General features: G+C 40.0%; 1 protein-coding gene across 1 annotated transcript; it reads right to left on the bottom strand.

Moving 5' to 3' along the window:
- Window positions 1-2,864: 2,864 nt before the first annotated feature.
- Window positions 2,865-18,571, bottom strand: LOC137914777 (kelch-like protein 4). Its single transcript, XM_068758271.1, has 11 exons — window positions 18,126-18,571; window positions 13,197-13,364; window positions 12,155-12,291; window positions 11,559-11,755; window positions 9,078-9,290; window positions 7,730-7,916; window positions 7,421-7,645; window positions 5,452-5,614; window positions 4,135-4,347; window positions 3,264-3,435; window positions 2,865-2,924 (listed from the first exon to the last, which is right to left on the bottom strand). The coding sequence occupies exons 1-11, from the start codon at window positions 18,569-18,571 to the stop codon at window positions 2,865-2,867; spliced, it is 2,181 nt and encodes a 726-aa protein (XP_068614372.1).
- Between the last annotated feature and the right edge of the window lie 776 nt (window positions 18,572-19,347).

The raw sequence follows: 19,347 nt of genomic DNA, 5'->3' as shown, positions 1-19,347 counted from the left end.
TGGGAGATTGTTCAAACTTTTGTAATGCCAAAATCCTTTTAAAACCTGACAAATGATTCTCAAGCTCATCCTCCTCGCCGGCTGCACGCTCCCCTTTACACTCATCAAGAAGCTCATATGACAGCAAGAGAAGGAGATGCCTTAACATCCAATTTCTTAAGATTTCATCATTGTGTCTCAATAATTATGCAGGCTTATTAGCTCAAGTATTCGTCCTTGAAATTCCTAATGCCGTTTGACATTTATTTATGAACGGTAGCGGTATTGGAGATCTTCTGATTTGCCATTGGCGGCAAAAGACGTGGCTTCGCATTCTCTCTGCAGTGCAACAGCTCCCTCTCTTGTTAACTTATTATGTGATCACATCACTTTGAATACGGCATGCAGCATTTAAAAGTGATACTGATGAAAACATACGCATATCAAAATGGCTAGCGTGGACTAAAACTGATGGGCCCAAATTTAGATCTTTTCTTTAAGATTTTATCTCCCAAATTAAGAATTCATTCTTCAAATTGGTTTGGCCTTTGCAGCACTGAATCCTTATCCCATTCCCCTTATTGTTTTATCTCAATGGCAAACTTTGAGAGTTGAACCCCTGAAAAAGCAAGCCAACACTTGAAAATGCTCCATAATTTACAGCCACATGCATACATTTAATGCACGTGGCTGTAATACGACAAATTAATTATTCAATTATTCATTGTTGTTTTCGCAATTGTGCTTGTTCTATTTTAAATTCATATTTTTAAAGTGATGTATTGTTGTGGCACACTTTAATTTGAATTGGTCTAGTGGTAATCTCTGCATGTCATTGAAGCTTTATGCAAAATAAAGGAAAGGCTTTTTAGCCATTACTTTAAATTCTCAGGATTAAATTTCAACAGAGAGGAATAGTAGAAATAATTATGTTTAATATTTTAGAGGATTAAGTAATAGGATTGTAAGGATACTCCTAAATCAGGTTTGTGCAGCTGAAACAATGTGGCTTTGAGCTGAGTATCTGCTGTTCCAAATTACGTCTCCATTATCAATATGTTTAATTATTTAGGAATTCCAGTGAAGTTGTATTGTTTTCCAAAATAGAAACATTGTAAACCAAAATTATAATAGTTAGTTAAATGTTACAGGCAAAAATCATGGATAAATAAATAAAAATGTAACATCTCTCATCACGTGAGATGACTTTCTCTAAGCACTTTGCAGGTGACAACTTTGCTCTGCTGGGAAATAAGGTAGAATATAAGATTTTTTATTTAAATGCATATGCAATGTGGTGCATTAGAGATTAACTGAATAGGGTTATAAAGAATCATGTTTCTGCAGCATTGGTCTATTTTTATTGATGAAATGGACACAAATATAGGGAGATAAAAAGCTATTAACCTTTGGTGTCTATTCTTAGATGAGGAGACGTAGATACATAGAAATATAGTACGGAAAGGACATTTATCTATACAAAAATTGCAAAATGGAAAGGAAAGGACATTTATCTGTACACAAATTGCAGAATGGATTGTGTAAAAAACAAAAACAAATGGGGCGGGGGGGAAGGGGGGCAGCATGAGCATGTGCTTGATTTAAAAAAAATATTTAAAAAAAAAGGGCGCTCCGATGAAAACAAACCGGAGGTTAAAGTTAAGGGTGGATGCAAAGCAGTTTTGGTCAAAGAAGCACCTCAGTTTGTTAAACAAAAGAAAACAGAATCTGCTCATTACATCACCACATTCAACTCTCACCGTGGATTCGAACATGCAGGGAAGACTGAAGTATTTTATTTGTAGGTTTGTATACTGTACACAATTATGATAAAGGCATAGAAGTAATATTTGTCCCTAAAACATTTATATATTTACATTTGCAAACTGTTTTATTGTCATAAAGCTGGTAAAGCTGTTTTTTAATGAGAACAGACAACAAACCTGACATTCTGATAAAAGTCGTATTAATTTCACAAGGGTTCCAAACGCTGCTGAAGAAGTGCTTTAAATTATCCAACAGCCTAAGAGAGCTGGTTTGTTTCATGTCAGTCGATTGTTTACATCTGAATCAGATCATATACATTTCACAAAAGGGGGTTTTGTTCAGGTTGGATTCTATCAGCACAAATGTAATTTTCAAATACTTACTTAAAACTACTGTGAAATATCAATATGATATATCTCCTGTAATTCACAATTTCCTAAAATTGAATATGCAAAAAAGACTTCTAAGACAGACCTGACTTTGGTGTTCTGTGGGTACAGGTGAAATAACAAAAAGGAAGCCAAGACAAAAGTGTTCCACGGAAAGTTTGATTTCTTTACTTTGAAGTGGCCTGAACAGACAGTGTTCTCAGCGGTGTTCTTCACTTACACAATGTGAACCTGTGCAGATTGGCCATAATGTATTATTACAATCTTCATTTGACTGTTTAAAAAGTGAATTATAAACCCAGAAATATACTGTATGCAATGGCACTGATTATAAAGGTCTGTGGCGACAGAAACAATCCTGCTGGCCTTTTTATTCAGAATGTAACTTTCAAGTAATACTGAGAATTCTTCATAAAACTATAGTATAACAAAACTAGTGCAACAAAATCTTGACCTTTTCTACGGCTTAGCAAAGTCTATGAAAATTCTTGGTCGGGCGAGAATGTGGAGAATGTGCAGTCCTCTCCCAGTGGGTGTCCACTAATGATAGAAACAATGGTTTATAGGCAAGGCTCTGTCTCTGTTTTCCTCTGAAAAATCTGGAGAGCCAAGTTAAAGGGAAAGAAAAGAAAACATGAATCCCGAAGGAAGTGTCCTCGATCTTTTGTTTTATTTGTCCACTCTGCCCTCTCATTTGTTTCCCATGCTGTCGTGAGAGAGAAAAAACCCTCAAGCCAATTTCACAACCACCACGCAGGCGCCCGCCCTGCCAATGTTGAGCGGGACCTCCTGCAGGAAGACACAGAGATTATCATCTAAGGCAGACTTTAATAAAAAACAACTTTATTTCATGTAGATAAGGGGAATACAGGGCAAAAAAATTGATAAAAATATATTGTGGAGATGAAAGGCAAAGCTTTAAATGTAGATTGTATTGAGTGATTCCAGCAGATCTTTGACCCTGAGTGGTGTTGGCTGAATCTCTGATGTTAAATAGAGCCAGGTCAGGAAAAACAAGCAAAGTTCCAGCAAAGGAATGTGTTTGCTTTTTATTTATTTATTTAATCTAAGCCAATAAATATCTCATATTAAAACTGTTATCTGTTTTAATGAGTTTTGGTTGGTTACCTCAGTCCACTCGTTGTTCTGTGCATCATATGACTCGACAGTGTTCAGATACGACTGGCCGTCGTATCCTCCTACAGCATAAAGCCTGTCGCCCAGGAGACAGACACCCACCGCATCCCTGGGGACACTGAGGGAGGAGACGGTGGTCCACATGTCCGTCTTTGGGTCATACCTGAAATCGCAATATCTGATCAAATGACTGTTTATGCGTTATGATGAAAGTAGATTGATTTATTCATTCAATCATCTTGAATGTCAGCAGGGAAACAGCGTCCCACCCCCACTAACTGAGACGTCCTCTGTTTGCTGTCTTTAATTACTGCTCTGAATGGTCCCTACAGGGTTCTCCTTTCAGCACACATAAAGAACCAAGTTGAAATTTAAAAGCAAATTTGTCTCTTCAATGGCAGCTGAAGTCAGATTTTAAGGGGGGGGGGGTCCTCTGTTGACCCCTAAGGTGAGGAAAATAAGGACAACTTATATGATTCTCATTTTGTGATTTCAAAATCATGTCTTGCTGAGACTCAGAACAAAGTGTGAGGCTTTGTCATGCTGCTGTTTGTCTGCAGCAGGGCATTATTTTCAAGTGTATATAATATATAATATAATCAGTCGGATTTTTTTGGGGGGGGGGTGGATTTCATTACCACCAGATGGAGCCAGATACTGGAAAAAATAGTTCACGCCTCAACCGCAGCCATCTCTCTCGAACTGCAATGGCGCGGTGCGGATGAAGATGAGTGCTGCTCCTCTTCTATTCTTTCCATAAGTCTTGTCCACACCAATGACATAAGGCATCGCTGCCACATCTCTGTGTGTGTGTGTGTGTGTGTGTGTGTGTGTTTACGCCAAAGAAAAGCAATTAACATACCTCTCAACGCAATCGGAGAGTCGAGAACAATTATTGGAGGCAGGAGCATCATGTCCACCGAGAGCATACAAGAAGTTGTTGTATGTGGCCACACCCACCCCTCCTCGCCGCTTGGACATAGGAGCGCACGTGCTCCACTTGTTGGTGTGCGGATCGAAGCACTCCATCGACCTCAGACACGAGCTGCCGTCTCTGCCTCCGACTGCAAACAATCTGAGAAAGGAAAGAAGAATGTTCACCATGCATCTTGTAGCACGAAAGGTAATTATGTTTGAAAACTGGGGGGTTTTAATTATGTATATCCTCCTGAGACCCAGCCAGTTAGCATATCCTCTGAAGTGGACATTTGTCCATTACAGAGGACATGCTAACTGGCTGGCTGGGTCTCGGGAGGATATACGTATTCCACTTAATTTCAGTACTTGAGTTAAATGTAACACATCCAATACACTAAGAAACATTATACAGAATTTGCATGTTGATTGAAAACACTTGAGTTTTGGTCATCTTTTTATTTTAAACGTCTCTCACGCCAGGTGTCAGATGTCGATGTGAAAAATTACAGAGCATTGACAGTGTGTCATGTTTTATAAGTCACACTGGTGAGCAGCCGACAGCATTTTTCAAAGGCCACTTCAATGAGCGTTTTCTCTCCCAGAAAGATCACAGCAGTATTTTCCGTGCTTGTAGCTCGCAGGTCCAACAGCAGGAAAGTAGAGGCTGGGGAAACACTTTTCTTTTTTTGACCTAGATACAAAAATAGCTCGGCATCGATTTTTAACAAGTTGGGAGGCGGCGTCTTTCCGCTTTCGGCACATCGACTTGAATGAGCCTGAGAGCTGGTCTTTTACTTGCTTTGTTTACTTTCAAAATAATGCTGCATATAACCGCAAAAAGTACTTTGTTTTTACAGAATCTCTAAACTACCTCATTCAGAACTGCTGCATACTTCAAAGTCTCAGACTACAAAAGTCAATTCTGTGTTCAAAATGTTTGATGTTATTAAACTACCACTGCATTCATGCAGCTCGTCAGCGTTTCCCGTTGCACAACGATGCCTGTGTTGCTACATGCCCTAGTCCTTTTGCTGTTGACCAGAAAACACTGCATCGTTTACAGTTTTGTGTTTACTGAACACAGTGCAATCTCAAATTAATCTTCAGAACCGTAATGGAGACAAAACGGCTTTGACGTGACAAACGCACCCTGTCTTTTGCAAAAACAATTAAAGAGGACATGGTTAGATTTCAAGCCCGCGGTGATGATTAAGCATTAAGTCACTTTGGGATGGTTTCTGGTTTTGATGAAGCAACTTACTTTCCACTGAGTGCCGTGACACCCATGGTGCTCCTTGGTGTCGACATACTGGCCACATAATTCCACTGTCTGGCCTGTGGGTCCCAGCGTTCCACAGTGTTGAGATAGCTCCAGCCATCATGCCCTCCCACTGCATACATTGGACCCTCGAGCACAGCGATACCTGTACAAAGGGGCATAAAAGAAGCCCCTTACCTGAGAGGTGTGGGCCTATTTGAAGAGCAAATCTAAAGAGCACCTGTGATAATAATTCGAGAAATATTTCACCTTAACTGATTATTTTGAATGTGTCTAGTTCACGTCACACTTTGGAAAAGAACACTGCATGTTCTGTCTATAAGCGTTAACCATGTTGTGGTAATAGCTTTTACACACGCACCTAAGCTGGAGGCACAATGTGTTCAATTTATCCATTCGACCAATCAAACTGTGGGCTCATAAAGCATCATATCAGCGTACAGTAGCTGTGTTCACGAATCGCATGCTTGTGAATTTCTACAGACATTAAATGAAAGCACTTTTCTAAAATAAAACATCCTTTCGATGGTCCATGGAGAGCTGAGGTTGTCACTACGGAAATAAGCAGAGTGAGTCATGCCGCTGAACAATTCTATTCACAACTCAGGAAGGCTTTTTAACACTGTGTTGTTTTTTCTCATTCCTGAGTCAGGAGGAAAGCAGTTTTCACCAACAACATTGCAGAGGATGTAAAACAATGGATTTTTATATTACCGCCCGTATTTCCTTCGGTGAGAGAACGAGAGGGCGAGGCCCCATCCACAGAACCTCAAATGATAAAAAATATTGTCAGCCAGAACTATTTCTTTTGTGAAACTGTTTTATTACAGACTGGGGATTTTGGAATTGCCGACACACCAGGCATGGATGTTGGTAGCCTCGGTCAAGCAGATTCAGACTGAATATATATATGCTCGCCACAGGCACAGTAGCTAGAGATATTTGCTAGAGAAGAGATCATAAATGACAGGGGTAATATGTCCTGTGTGATCTCCCGGGCTCGTTGATACCCCAGAACTATTTCAACTGTGAATCAAATGCTTTTGATATGAGATTTACTGTGCAGGGAAGGGTGAGGAAGCGCAGGACCGGCACTGCCTGCCAAGCTTTGATAAAGGAATGGGGGAATATCAAAGGTCTATCGCAACAAGACATGTGTGATATTATTTTTATGGCATGCAAGCTGTGCAATTGTTTTGAGATTCTTGACTGAAATAAAATCTTGAACCCTGAAACAGGAGAAATAATTATGTTTTACTGCAGTATCCTCTGGAAAATCCTTCATCCCTGCATAATGGTTTCCAATAACGACCGGCGCCTTTCTGCAGAACATTATGATGTCATATTTGACCTAATGCATATAAATATAACTGCTTATCATATAAAAGAATAACATAAACAAATAAATTCAGTTATGGTCAAATATATAATCATGACCTTTGAGTGACTTTGAGCTAAAACATTCAAATGAATTTAATTTCATGGACTGATTGCTTAGTAACAAATATTTTTATACCATATAATAATGCATTGATTTTATATAGCGCTTTTTCTGGACACTCAAAGAATCTTTACATTGTGCATTATTCATTCACTCCATACTTGGTGGTGGTGAAGTTACTACAGTCACACAGGCAATGTGGGTGAAGTGTCTTGTCTTGTCCAAGGACACAACAGGGGCGGGAATTGCACCCCCAACCTCTCGATAATAGGACTACCCTCTCAACCACTTGCGTCACCGTCACTCCATATGCATTGAAAAGTGTACTGATTGATTAGCTAATATTTCCTTGTTTAAGTGTTTTTTTTTTATTTGGAGAACAAATCAAACATACAACAGTCTGGCCTGAACAAGGCACCGAATTCTTGTCCGCATATTTACATTATTTGCGATCAGTAAATTATTAAGTAAAATAAATGGGGCTACATTTTCTTCAGGAGACATACTCACCAAGTCCATGTCTGTGTGTTGACATTGGGGCCATGGTGGACCACACTTTACTGATGGGATTGTAACACTCCACCATGTTGGATGTCTTGAGTCCGTCCCTCCCTCCAACTACATACAGTTTGTTGTCTATCACTGCCACGCCAAACTGCAACCGGCGTCCATTCATGACTCCAACCTGGACCCAAGTGTTGGTCCGCAGGTCGTATTTTTCTATTGTGGTTGAACCTAAACCCATAGGCACAGTAAGACGTTTAACTTTTTAAATGCATAGTCTTCTGCAAATTGATAATTGCTACAAATGGGCTGTACCTTTGGCAGCATCCATCCCTCCTACAGCATAAAGTGCACCAACAGTGGACTTCCTAGGTTTGGTTCTTGGACTCTGAAACATGGGACGTCTCTCAGGCAGAAGATGGTACTTCATAGCCTCCATAAGCAGCTTTTGGCAATCAAGATCATCAGAGAACATTTTGTTGTTTTCCAGATCTGCTAGGAGCTATAATTCAAGAAAGCACATCTTAAGAAAGAATTCATTCAAAATACAAGTGGAGAAAAAGTGCCAAATGTTTGCATTGTTATTATGAATACTCACAGAACAGTATCGCCCCAGCCAATAAATAGTGTAACATATGAATTAGGTATATTTTTCCATATAAATATGTAATTCTTTAAAGTAGAAAAAAATAGGCCTACTTCCTCTGTTTGATGGTTGTTGATTATTTTTTCCCCTGCATCTATTCATCTAATATGTCCTTACATATTAAAGCACAAGAAAAAAGTGCAAGATTAGTTTTGGAAATATGAGATTGTGTTCTTGATTGTCATTTAACAGGCATTGTGTATAGCTGTTATGTGAATTATGATGTCGCAACCATAAAATAATGCTTCCTGGACCTTGATTATGAACAAGACAGCGGTTAGTATACTTTCTTGAAGTATCACTTTGAGCTAAAACATTCATTGGTTAGTAGAATAATAGAAAATGTATTGGCAACTTCAGTAAAATGCAAAATATTTCCTGGTTCTAGCATCTAAATTGTGAAGTATTGCTTTACAATTGTACCTTACTTAATTTGTAAAGTTTTTTATGTCAAGTTAAGCAATTTCAAATTATTGGAGGCATTTTTTATCATCTCTAGCTTCATATTAATAATACTAATAATTAAAGAATTACAAATTCAGAAAACTGCACCCTGGACAAACATACAGCAAAGGCAAAAAATAATCATAATAAATGAAAACAAGAAGACATACTTTAGGCTTTTATAAAGCCTAAAATATCATTTCCCAACATGACCACATCCTAAAGTTTGCAATGCCCTCAGGCCGCTGCTTTATCGCTCCCTGTAGGAGAACAAATCGTTACTCCAAGTCTTTCATTCCTTCTGCCATCAGGCTGTTAAACTCTTTTAAATGTGCATTATAATCATTATTGCTGAGCATTTGTCAATATACTGACTCTTTTTTATTTATTATGTTTATGGATGGTTGTATGGCCCGGTAGACTGCATAAACTGAATTGGCCCTTAGGATAAATAAAGTTGTCTGAACTGAACTGACCAGAGAAGAAAACGGAGACATTATTACAACCGTTATCTCAGCTACATACTCAAGCAAAAGATAATACAAGATCATCAACATTTTCCCCCTCCCTAACCTGTGGAGGAAGAAGAGGCAGTCGAATGAAGGCAAGGAGAACGCCAAGGTCCTGCTGGCGATGCTGGACATCGTATCGCACCCACATCATCAAAGCCTGAAAGATGGTTTCCTCATCGGGGACGTTGATGTCATCGCTGGAGAGGAGCTTAATAATTTCTGCTGTGGGGAGCAGCAGGAACTCCTGGTTTTGAATGACCTCCAGAAAGTGTTCCTGGAACACAGAGGATATGTCAGAGGTAGATAATCATCAGTCATTAGCCAAAGGGCACAATCGCTGCAGTATTCAGTGTGTGTGTGTGTGTGTGTGTTGGCACAAGGACAAGGAGATGTCGAAGCATTGATAAAATACCGGTAGATACAGAAAACCATTTTAGAGATTTCTAAAAACAGCAGATAATGTAACTGACAATTAAACATTAATATCCAATTCCTACATCAGGCCAGTGTTTCATAAGGAGACCATTATTACCATTCCGAATTACAGAATAACAGGGATATATGTGCCTTATATCATAATCCACAAAATAAAAATAAATCTGGCATCGCCAAAATTCCTCCGCATGCCAACCAGACACTAAGAACTAACTTGCTTTTAACTCAGGTAAGGAAAAAAGCTTAACACTTGATCTTTATATTCCAACCCTGACCTATGGTCTTGAGCTTTGGGTCGTGACCGAAAGAATAATTTTGCAAATACCAGCTGCTTTCTTTGTAAGTTGGTTATGAAAAAGAAAACCATTGGCATTGGCATTGTTTCCTCATCCCAATTCAGAGTCCAGCTCGACATGTTTTTTTTTTCCTTCCTAAAGATTTATCTTCTATTCACGGGCTAGGAGCCCGGGTGATATTACAGTACAGCAGGCCTACATCTTCAAGGACATAGTATCTGAGAAGCTCCATTAGGGGTGACACAACATAAAACAACTCCCTCTGCAATAATATGTTATATGAAACCTTAAAACACTAGATATGCAGAACTTTCACCCTAATCGCACTCTGTTTCCTTTTTGAACAAGGCAGCTGAGCAATAGTTATGAAACTGTCAGGATAACTGTAGCAAATCGCATGTTCGCCGTGGGTGAATGCTCAGCAATTACAGAATACAAGCATGCTATTGATCATCAATGAGAGGGAAATTACAGTGTCCTGGTCCAATCTATTATGAGGGCATGTTTTAACAGCTAAGCACAAACAGCCTAAATTAAATGGGGGGGGCTTTATATTGATTAGCTATGGATAGAGAGAGAGAGAGACTACTTACTTTTTTTTTTTATGCTTTGTTTCATAACCGTTTAAAACTAATTGCTTTTAGATACAAGAAAACTCGTTTGTAAGTCGGATGCACAGAAGAAAAAAAATCAGTGTGTGAGAGTATTATCTGATACAACCTTGGGAAATGAGTGTTTGTGTAATAATTGTGTTTTACTTGAGGGAGAGGGAAACTTCTGGATGAGTTTGGTGTGGATCACAATTCAAAAATAGATTTTCCTATTTATTTATTTTGAATTTACAAAATCCAAACCCAACTGTATCTATAAATATAAGTAAGAGAAATACATGTTTTTGTGAAATGAAATGCAATCGAGAGGAAAAGGATGTCGGGGACAGATCTCAGATCTCAGCTGCTATCCGCAACTGGAAAAACAAGCTTATCAAAACACAGCACCCTCGACTCGGGACTCAAACGACGGACTTCCAGGAAGCTCGCAGCTCTCCCTGCTCATTACAAAGTGATTGAAAAGGAAGTTGGCCCTCTTGTGCAGCCTGATTAGATTAACCTCCTGCTCCTGGATGGGCCCGATGTAAACAGGCTGAGCAGATGTCCCTTAAGAGATAAGGCTTGCCAGGCTGTCATTTCTGCCTGGCCAGCAAGACACAATCAGACAAATACATGCATGACTGTTAATTCAATGCAAATGCTCTCTGCAGGTTACATATTCACAAGTGTGACAGTGCCCTAATCAATGTGCAGCAGTGTAGTCCTTCATTCCGACAGCCACGGCATAAAAATTAGATGAAGTGAAACCATCAAAGTTTTCAATTTCTATTCAAATGTCCATATCAACAATTTATCTGCTGAACCTAGATGGTATGAATAAAGAAGACTCAGTCGCAGGTTGAATGACGACAGATGGAAGTCACCGATGCTTGAATGCGTAGTCTTATCTTAGCTTACATTTAATTAATAACAGTAATTATAAAACAGTAAAGAAAATAATAATCAGAATTAGAGAAATAAAATCCATCCCGTCAGCAGTAGCAGGTTGTGTAACATTAATGTAATTCACAAAACTGTGGGCTGAGTGTGATATGAAAGTAGCAGATTACACTCGTTTTAAATACGCTTAATAAGGTCATACCTCTTGTTACCATGGATACCCTTGTGTATTCATTCACTTTTTAGGATCCCTCACTATAAACTAAACAAGGCAGTCCACTCATGCATGGACATATGGTCGTGCACCGCCAGGCCTCCTACCATGGTGTAGTTATGAGCCACGTTGAGCAGATCCACGCAGCCCTGGGCATCGGCAAAGGAGCGTATTCCCAAACAATTAGAAGGGTGTAGCTGTTTCTTCAGGAAGTTACAGCAGACCTGGATGACTTGTGAGAGCTGAAGGAGGCAAGACGCTGCCAATAAACTCTCAATGGTCTCCTCTTTTAGCTGAAGGACACCTACAATGTCGAGAGAAAGGAAAATGTATAAGCCAGGACCGGATGTCAGACAGAGTGCCGGGAGAAGCATTGCTATATCAATGTTTGAAATTCTGCCCACATACAAACAGTCAAAGTACTTACAGCAAAGAATGATGATAGTAAAGCAACAGCCTTGTAGAGCTGGATAATCATCAATGTATTATTTTAGCCTGTTTCACAATGAAAATACTCTGAAAGCGGATATTTTAAATCAAGAGCACTTATCAAAAGGTACAAATAATGCATTAAAATGTTTAAGTGCTACGCAGTTATTCGGCCCAGTGACTAATTGCCGTATTGATCCACTTCAATCATGTTGGCTTTCAGAAGTCTCGTAACTGCTTTCACGAGCTTATGAAGATCTTCACAAGCACTCACCAGTGTAAGCAAAATGAACCAGGGATCTGAGGGCCTCCGGATCGACTCCCTCCATCTTGATCTCGTCCTGCTTTGCCTCTCTCACATCGCTGGTGAACATGGCGGCAAAGTAGTCCGACACGGCGCTGAGGACCAATCTCCAATAAAGACAATGTAGTAAATTGAAGTTATTGCATTTCTCTCGTTTTTTGCATGTATGAGCAAACTCAACACATTGATTATTTTTATTGGTGAATTAATCAGTCCTGAGGTTTGTGACTTTGCTCCATTAAAAAGGGCGTAGCTCTACAGTATGTTGTAAAAAAAAGAAAATGCATGTGATTTATGCTGCTTGTGTGTTTTTTTTTTTTTACTGCTAGGTCATGTTGAGAAATTAAGGGCCTTACTCTTGATACATTCTGTATCATTCTACATTGTCTGTGTATAATAAATGAAATGATCCCACATCCTTCGTGTTGCTAATGGCTGCACTTGGTCAAGACCACTAATCATATTAACTCATTTGACTAGTCTGCATACACAGTGGTCGATTTAAGAGGCAAAGGAGAGCTCAGAACTGCAATATAATGAAGCCTCATTCAAGCATTTGGAGCGCTTTGGTGTGTATGTCTTGAATCTACATGGGTTAACTAATAAATGGGCAGAGAGGCACACGAGAACATGTGATGCCTCCCAGTCATGCAATCTGTTCTGTTCAGCCATTCAACCAAGACTTGAATGCTCTAATGTAAATACACCTATGCCCTCTCTCAGTTCCACATCACATTTAAAGCATGAGAGAACACTGTGATCCGCTATGTGAAGGTGTCGATAAATGCAGTTTAAGTCAGTCTCTTGAAACACGGAAGAACCTTATTTGCATTTCAAAGCTGATTTGATCATTCCTGTGATGGCTGAGCCTGAATCTGCTTTAGCATACAAACCGGTAACACTGACTTCAGCAGCAGAATGAAGTGAATCCAGATGAGCGTCCGCATCACTCAACTAAATTTGATGAAGATGTAATTAATGGCATCAAAGCAAAGAGAAGCGTAAAAAACACCTGTGAGCTGGTATCTTACGATCCCCTGCTATTAAGAGGACGTCACACAGCTGCTTGTGCTGTAGGTAGGTCTCCATCTTGCGAAAGGTCTGCTCTGCATGATTTGTAGCCTGGAAGAATTCGTCGGAAGAGTTGGTGTTCATTCTGGGGAAGGTGCTCAGAGACAACCTGTGTAACGACAGACACAGGAGGAAGCAGAAGACGGCCGGTGTTGTGTGACTAAATCAATGAGGTATTGACATATGTCAGCAAAACAACAACAACAGAGCGCAGACAGAGCAAAATACGTATTAGGTGAATTAAATTTGCAGACATGTTAAAAATGCACTAATTCCTCTCACTGTTTCATGCTGTTCATGATAAGCAAGAAATTATCGAGGACACTAAACGGCTTACTTGGATGCGTCGCACTTGTGAATCCTCTGTTCCCTGAGCTGCGCTTCCATTTTTCTTGCCAGTCTAAGCCGAATTAAAACTAAGACTAAACTCCGTACATATGTGGCTAACTGCGCTCCAATGGGACGCGGAAGCACCACAATCTATGCAGCAGCTTTCCAGACAGCATTTCCCTCTGCCTGTATTCATGCCTGCCTTTGTGTCCGTTCCTGTTTATGTCTGTTTGTGCATGGTTGCTTTCTCAACACAGGGATTTAAAGTAACCGAGCCTTTTCCTCACAGCATTGTGCTGAGGCTGAGTCCCTGTCCCCACAGGCTGCTAGATTACATGCTGTTTTACAGGAATCCAAGTAATCCCTCACACTCGTGGCAAACACAGTCAGTCTCTGTCCTTCAAAGAGAAAGTTTACTCGTTGACATTTAGTGTTGTTTGTTACGCTACATAAACAGACCCATGTTGCCTCTCCAAGCAAATTTGCCATCATATTACGGTCCTTCTGCTGTGCAAGGCTCAAGGACATGAAGCAAATGATGTTTCAAGCAATGCATTGCGTGATGTACTCACTCAAATGCTGATACGAGTGAAATAAACTGAAAACCCTGTAATGCTTGTCAGGGTATTGGCATGAGCTGAGATTAACAACAGGTATGTTATGGCATCGACGGAAGGGGTTTATATTGATGTCCTGATTAACACACTATGACAAAGTTCTCAGCAATGTGTGTAACGTTCTCTTCTTTGATTACCAAAATCCAGATTTTCCATCAGGGAATTGCTTATGCTTGCCCTGCAGTCACTGCAGTATCCTATAGCCTTTTTTACTGGTACACTTTCTTCTAAATACAAGAGTAATTTATCGCCCTGTCACGATAATTCCCAGCTGACTCCTCCTGAGTCTCGGAGAAGAACACCAAACAAGACTGAATAAGCAATAGGGCTGTAAAACTGAGATACATCTCCTTTGTATTGGCTCTGAGGCATGCAGTCGGGATCTCTCATGCCTACCAATCTCCCCGACACTAATTGCTTTGGTATCACATTCTAGGGAGCAATAAATTTCTCTGAGGTGTATATTTCGCTTTCAGGAGTCGGCTGGATCATCAGAAGTATAGCCCGATTTTATTGAGGTACTAAAGTCGGAGAACACCTTACTCCAGAGAAACTCCTCCAGGAACATTGCTCTGCATCACATTGCTCAGCACTTTAAAGATAGCCTCGCAGTCTGGGACTATACATTTCTTTTGTCATCTAAAAACTATTGAAGTGTGCCAATCTGCATAATGACAGGATACATTTCTTCAGAATGTTGTTATTAAATTTTTCATCTCATATGATTTTGCCGTCGGTGAGCTTAATTCCTGTCAAGTGCTTCTTTCTCACACCCTCCTTGCGATATCACACCATAATGTGACTAACTAAATTTGTTAAAAGATGCCACAGATCAAACTAAGAGTCACCAGGAGATGGAATAATCCCCCAACATCTCAAAAACCCTAGGAATACATCAGTAAACTCTGTGGACAAGATGACCAGCCTGAAGAGCCATGATTAAAGCATCTTCCCATGAGGAAAAAAAAAGATTTGTTGACAAATCTATCTATTAAAGGCACAAGTATGTATCATGGTACATGTAAGGATTCAAGACATACTGTAGTTTCCTTTATTTTTACAGAACAGATGACAACCCTTCAAATGTGCCATAAAAATCATGTTTCTCTAAAATTAATAGGGAGATACAAAATTCATAAAGCTCAACTACGCATCACAGTTAATGTGAAACAAAGACAAGGAGATTGTTCCCTGTGTGTCAGGACTTTAAAGATCCTGTTTAAAGGATACTAACTTTGAAAATTCTGATGAAAAACAAACAAAATAAAGACATTAGCAAAGGAACATTAAAGCTATATATATATATATAAGCTACAGTATATATAGCTATAATTTCTCCTCTATTCAATATGCTATTTTCAAAGGGCTGTCAGGTCTCGCATTGTGCCCTCTGAGATGAATGGTTGGACTAAGATCGGCTTTCTGTCAGCCCTGATTACACCCTGGCTCTAAATGTCATGAGTCAACATGCTGGGAATCTCATTCGTACTCCAACTCGTGTCAAAAAGCATCCCTCTACAAGAAGGACAGTCATGTCTGCTGGGCCCAATTGGGAAATGTCTCTTTCAAAATGGATTATGACAGCTATTTGCCCCTGAAGGCTGCTGAGGATCTCCAACAGTCCCTCTAAAACCTTATGTAGTATATATATATATATAATAATTAGTGTATTGTCTTTTAGCTTTGTGTGGACAGAAATATATACTGACTGTGATAACTTGAACCAGGCAGTGAGGCTGACATGATAATTCTGCAGAAATTGATTTTCCTTCCTGCATGTTTCTGTCTCAGTAAGTTTCAAAACAGACTTTGCTCCTCTGTCAGATTGAACACACCTGGTTAATATAGATAGTAATGGAGAAAATTAAGCCACATAGAAGAGGCATGTATTTTGAAATCAGCTCCAAATGTGGTCCATATGCTGGAGCAGGCTGTGGAAAACATGCACCACTGTCAACAGTATTGAAATGAAATGATGGCTACAATGTTGTCTTTATATAATTTTCCAAAATAGCAAAAGTTGTAAATAAGTGTAGTTGTGTAGAGACATTGGTCCTGATACATATTACAGGGGGTCGTAGACTTACGACCTATGTGACTCGTGACTGTTCGACTTTACAACCGGACCCGTCTGTTGTTTGTTGTCTGTTTACAAGGTGTTTTTACCTCATGCCGGAAAGCAAGATGTAATAGGGCCACCCACCTCATGGAGGGTGACAGCATTTGTAAAGGTCTATTGCTGTTTGGAGAGATATATATATATTTCTGTGTAAATTCAATAACAGTTTTGGGTGGAAAATAATTACAAAACCCCTTACAAGGAATCATAAATGTAATCAAGAAGAGCTGAGACATAGATATATTCTACACACCAGCAGACAACAATTTAAATATGGTAATATTATTGTCAGAATTTGATGCCTGTGCTGTATTTCAAATGGCTTGTATGAACTCGAGATCCCCACGGGAGCTGGAGAATTACACAGTTTTACTGTGACGCACATCTTTTATGCATGCACTTTTCACACGCATGGACCAAAAACATGAGCAGCTGCCAATTATGCCAACACGAGGAGTTAAAACTGTCTCTAGAATAATTCATGTTCGTCTCTAGGGTACTCGGCCGTCCACGGCCTAGCATTCATATGATCAACAATAGGGCACTTTTGGCTGTAGACAGAGTGCAGTTAGAATGAGCTCCTCAATCACAGTGAGCTCATTATAAAACAAAAAGACAGTTCCTCCTTTATTGTTCATTTTGTCACCAAATGCATCGAACAAAAGCAAGGCGGGAAGCTCAAGGACCGATCTACTTAGACTGTCACAGACGAGATAAAAGACGACTCGGTCTTTTCATCCTTGATATGCGAAGCTTTTAGTGTTCTGCCAGAAAAATACTACGCATGCAAACACACACACACACACACACACACACCTCTAACTTGTTTACTTCCTGGAATTATAGGTAGAAATATACAGAAGACCGAAAGGGACAAAATACAACCTGGAAAAGAAGGGGGTGGGATTTACAGCTGGAAATAAGACCCCGCCTATGATGCTGAGAGTTCAACATCCGGGCTTAAGAAAAGATACTGAAATAAATAACCAGGTATTGCCAGCCTTCATAATATAATTATAATATATAATGTTAATCCAGTTAATTTCATATCAATGCTTTGCTTTGCCTTTTTTTTAAATAGGCCAACTATTTGTCACATCATAGAATGATGTTTCCTTACTATTCACTTCTAACTCTGCAAAATAATGCATTGGATTAATATTTCCAAACAGAATAATAAATCAGGCAAGGCCACTGAGCACACACTAGTCTTTGCCACAGCACAGACAAGGGAGCAGAAAAAGCTTCCGTTTTCAGTCATCTGAATAATTAAACAGGTGCTTTATTGGTTTATCATGCTGAACATGCTGGGGAAGCAGGATGTTCCCAGGTGAGCCACGGTAGCAGCTGCAGAGCTTGAGTAAAATATTAAAGAGTAGCTGTGTAGGTCATTTAAATCTTGTTTCATTAAAGCCTCCACATGTGGTGCAACTGCTTTCTTTAAAGGAACTGAAATTGTACAGATATATCTTTACTCTTTGTACAATTCTTTTTTTTCCAGAAAACATTAAACACTGAGTACAAATATTGCTATTATGTTCAGGGAAAGCAACATTTACTGTTAAGCTCATCTATCCCGATCACCACCAAACAGTATTACTGATCAGCTCAGCCTTTTATCTGCATTCACTTGTTTCTAACTAACTTTCTTAGTCAGATGCAGATTTTATTTAGCAACTGTATTTTAAATACGAAAGTCTGGGAAACATATGTTCCCAGTATACGGTAGAATCCCATTATCTAGTTTCTGCTGAGTGCTATATAAGCAAAGTGTCTCCCATCTAATATTTGACAGCAGTCATACCTCTCTCTGGAATCCACCTCTACAGGTTCCTCTGAGCATTTCTTCACATCTTCTCTGCCAGTGTTTTCATCCTCTTTCTTTATGGTACCAGATGAGGAGCTGCTCTTTGGAGAATCCTCGTTCACCGGCAGTCCCTGTATGGTGTTCTGCTGATGGTGCCATGTTGTATGTCCAGCTCTGACATAAACAGGTGTCGGCCCTGACGTCGGTGCCAAGATGCTGTGGACAGGACTATTAGCCTTCCGCAGTCCTCCAACACCTCTTTCCCGTGAGTGACTCTTTAGTCGGCCTTGGATAGGCGTCACTCTGTGGTCCAGGTTATCCTGCTGGATGTACCCTCCCACTCCGCTGCCTCCACTGCCGGATGAACCTGGAGAAGAATGACTGAACCAGCGCCAGCGGAGCCTGAGGATCTGCTTCACATCAAAATCTTTCTTCCCCGACATCCTCCTCTGGGTTTGGAGTTGAAGACAAAGGTATAGTGAGCCCCCAAAAACATGGAGAGCAAAGGAGAGAAGAGCCTTGGTTTCAGTCACTTCAATGTGATTCTCCAGTTATTGTTTCACAACTATCATGCCCACCCCTCCCCTCCCTCTCCTCCTCCTCTGTTGTTCCTTCAGCAGTGCTTTGCAGCTTTTGTTCGCAAGCCAAAGACTCCTACCCTCCCTCCAACTCTTCCTCTGTCTTTCCCTCCTGTGCTGCTGCTGCTGCTTCTGGAGCTGAGTTAATGCACATGCACGAACCACAATCCTTCCACTCCGCCTCCCTTGTTTCTCTGTCTCTCTCTCACTACCTCCTCCTCTTTACTTGTCTCGCCTATGCGCGTGCACGCACACACACACAAAGAGAGAGACAGGCATGTGTACTAGAAATAATAAATAAATACAATCTCCCATTTCCTGCCTATTTACCTGTGTCTTTGGGTCTGTGATATTCTTCTTCTGTGTGTGTGTGTATGAGAGAGAGAGCGTTGCTCCCTATTGCTGCAAGGGGGAGGTGAGGAATCATCGAGCCAGGATGATGAGGTCACGCCTTATCCAAGTAAATCACAGCTTACGCAAGGGACGGAGGAAGACTACCAACCATACTGTACTATTACGATTATCAGTGGGAGCATGCAGTACATTACATACATAAAAGATAAGTCAGGAAGATATTAATGACATCATTAAAAACCAACACTTTAAAAAGCAAGTGAAATTGACATCACACTATAAACCAC

Source organism: Brachionichthys hirsutus, unplaced genomic scaffold (assembly GCF_040956055.1).
Source record: "Brachionichthys hirsutus isolate HB-005 unplaced genomic scaffold, CSIRO-AGI_Bhir_v1 contig_1458, whole genome shotgun sequence".
NCBI lineage: Eukaryota > Metazoa > Chordata > Actinopteri > Lophiiformes > Brachionichthyidae > Brachionichthys > Brachionichthys hirsutus.
Note: the sequence above shows the minus strand (reverse complement) of the source record. Positions and strands in the feature narration are given on the sequence as shown.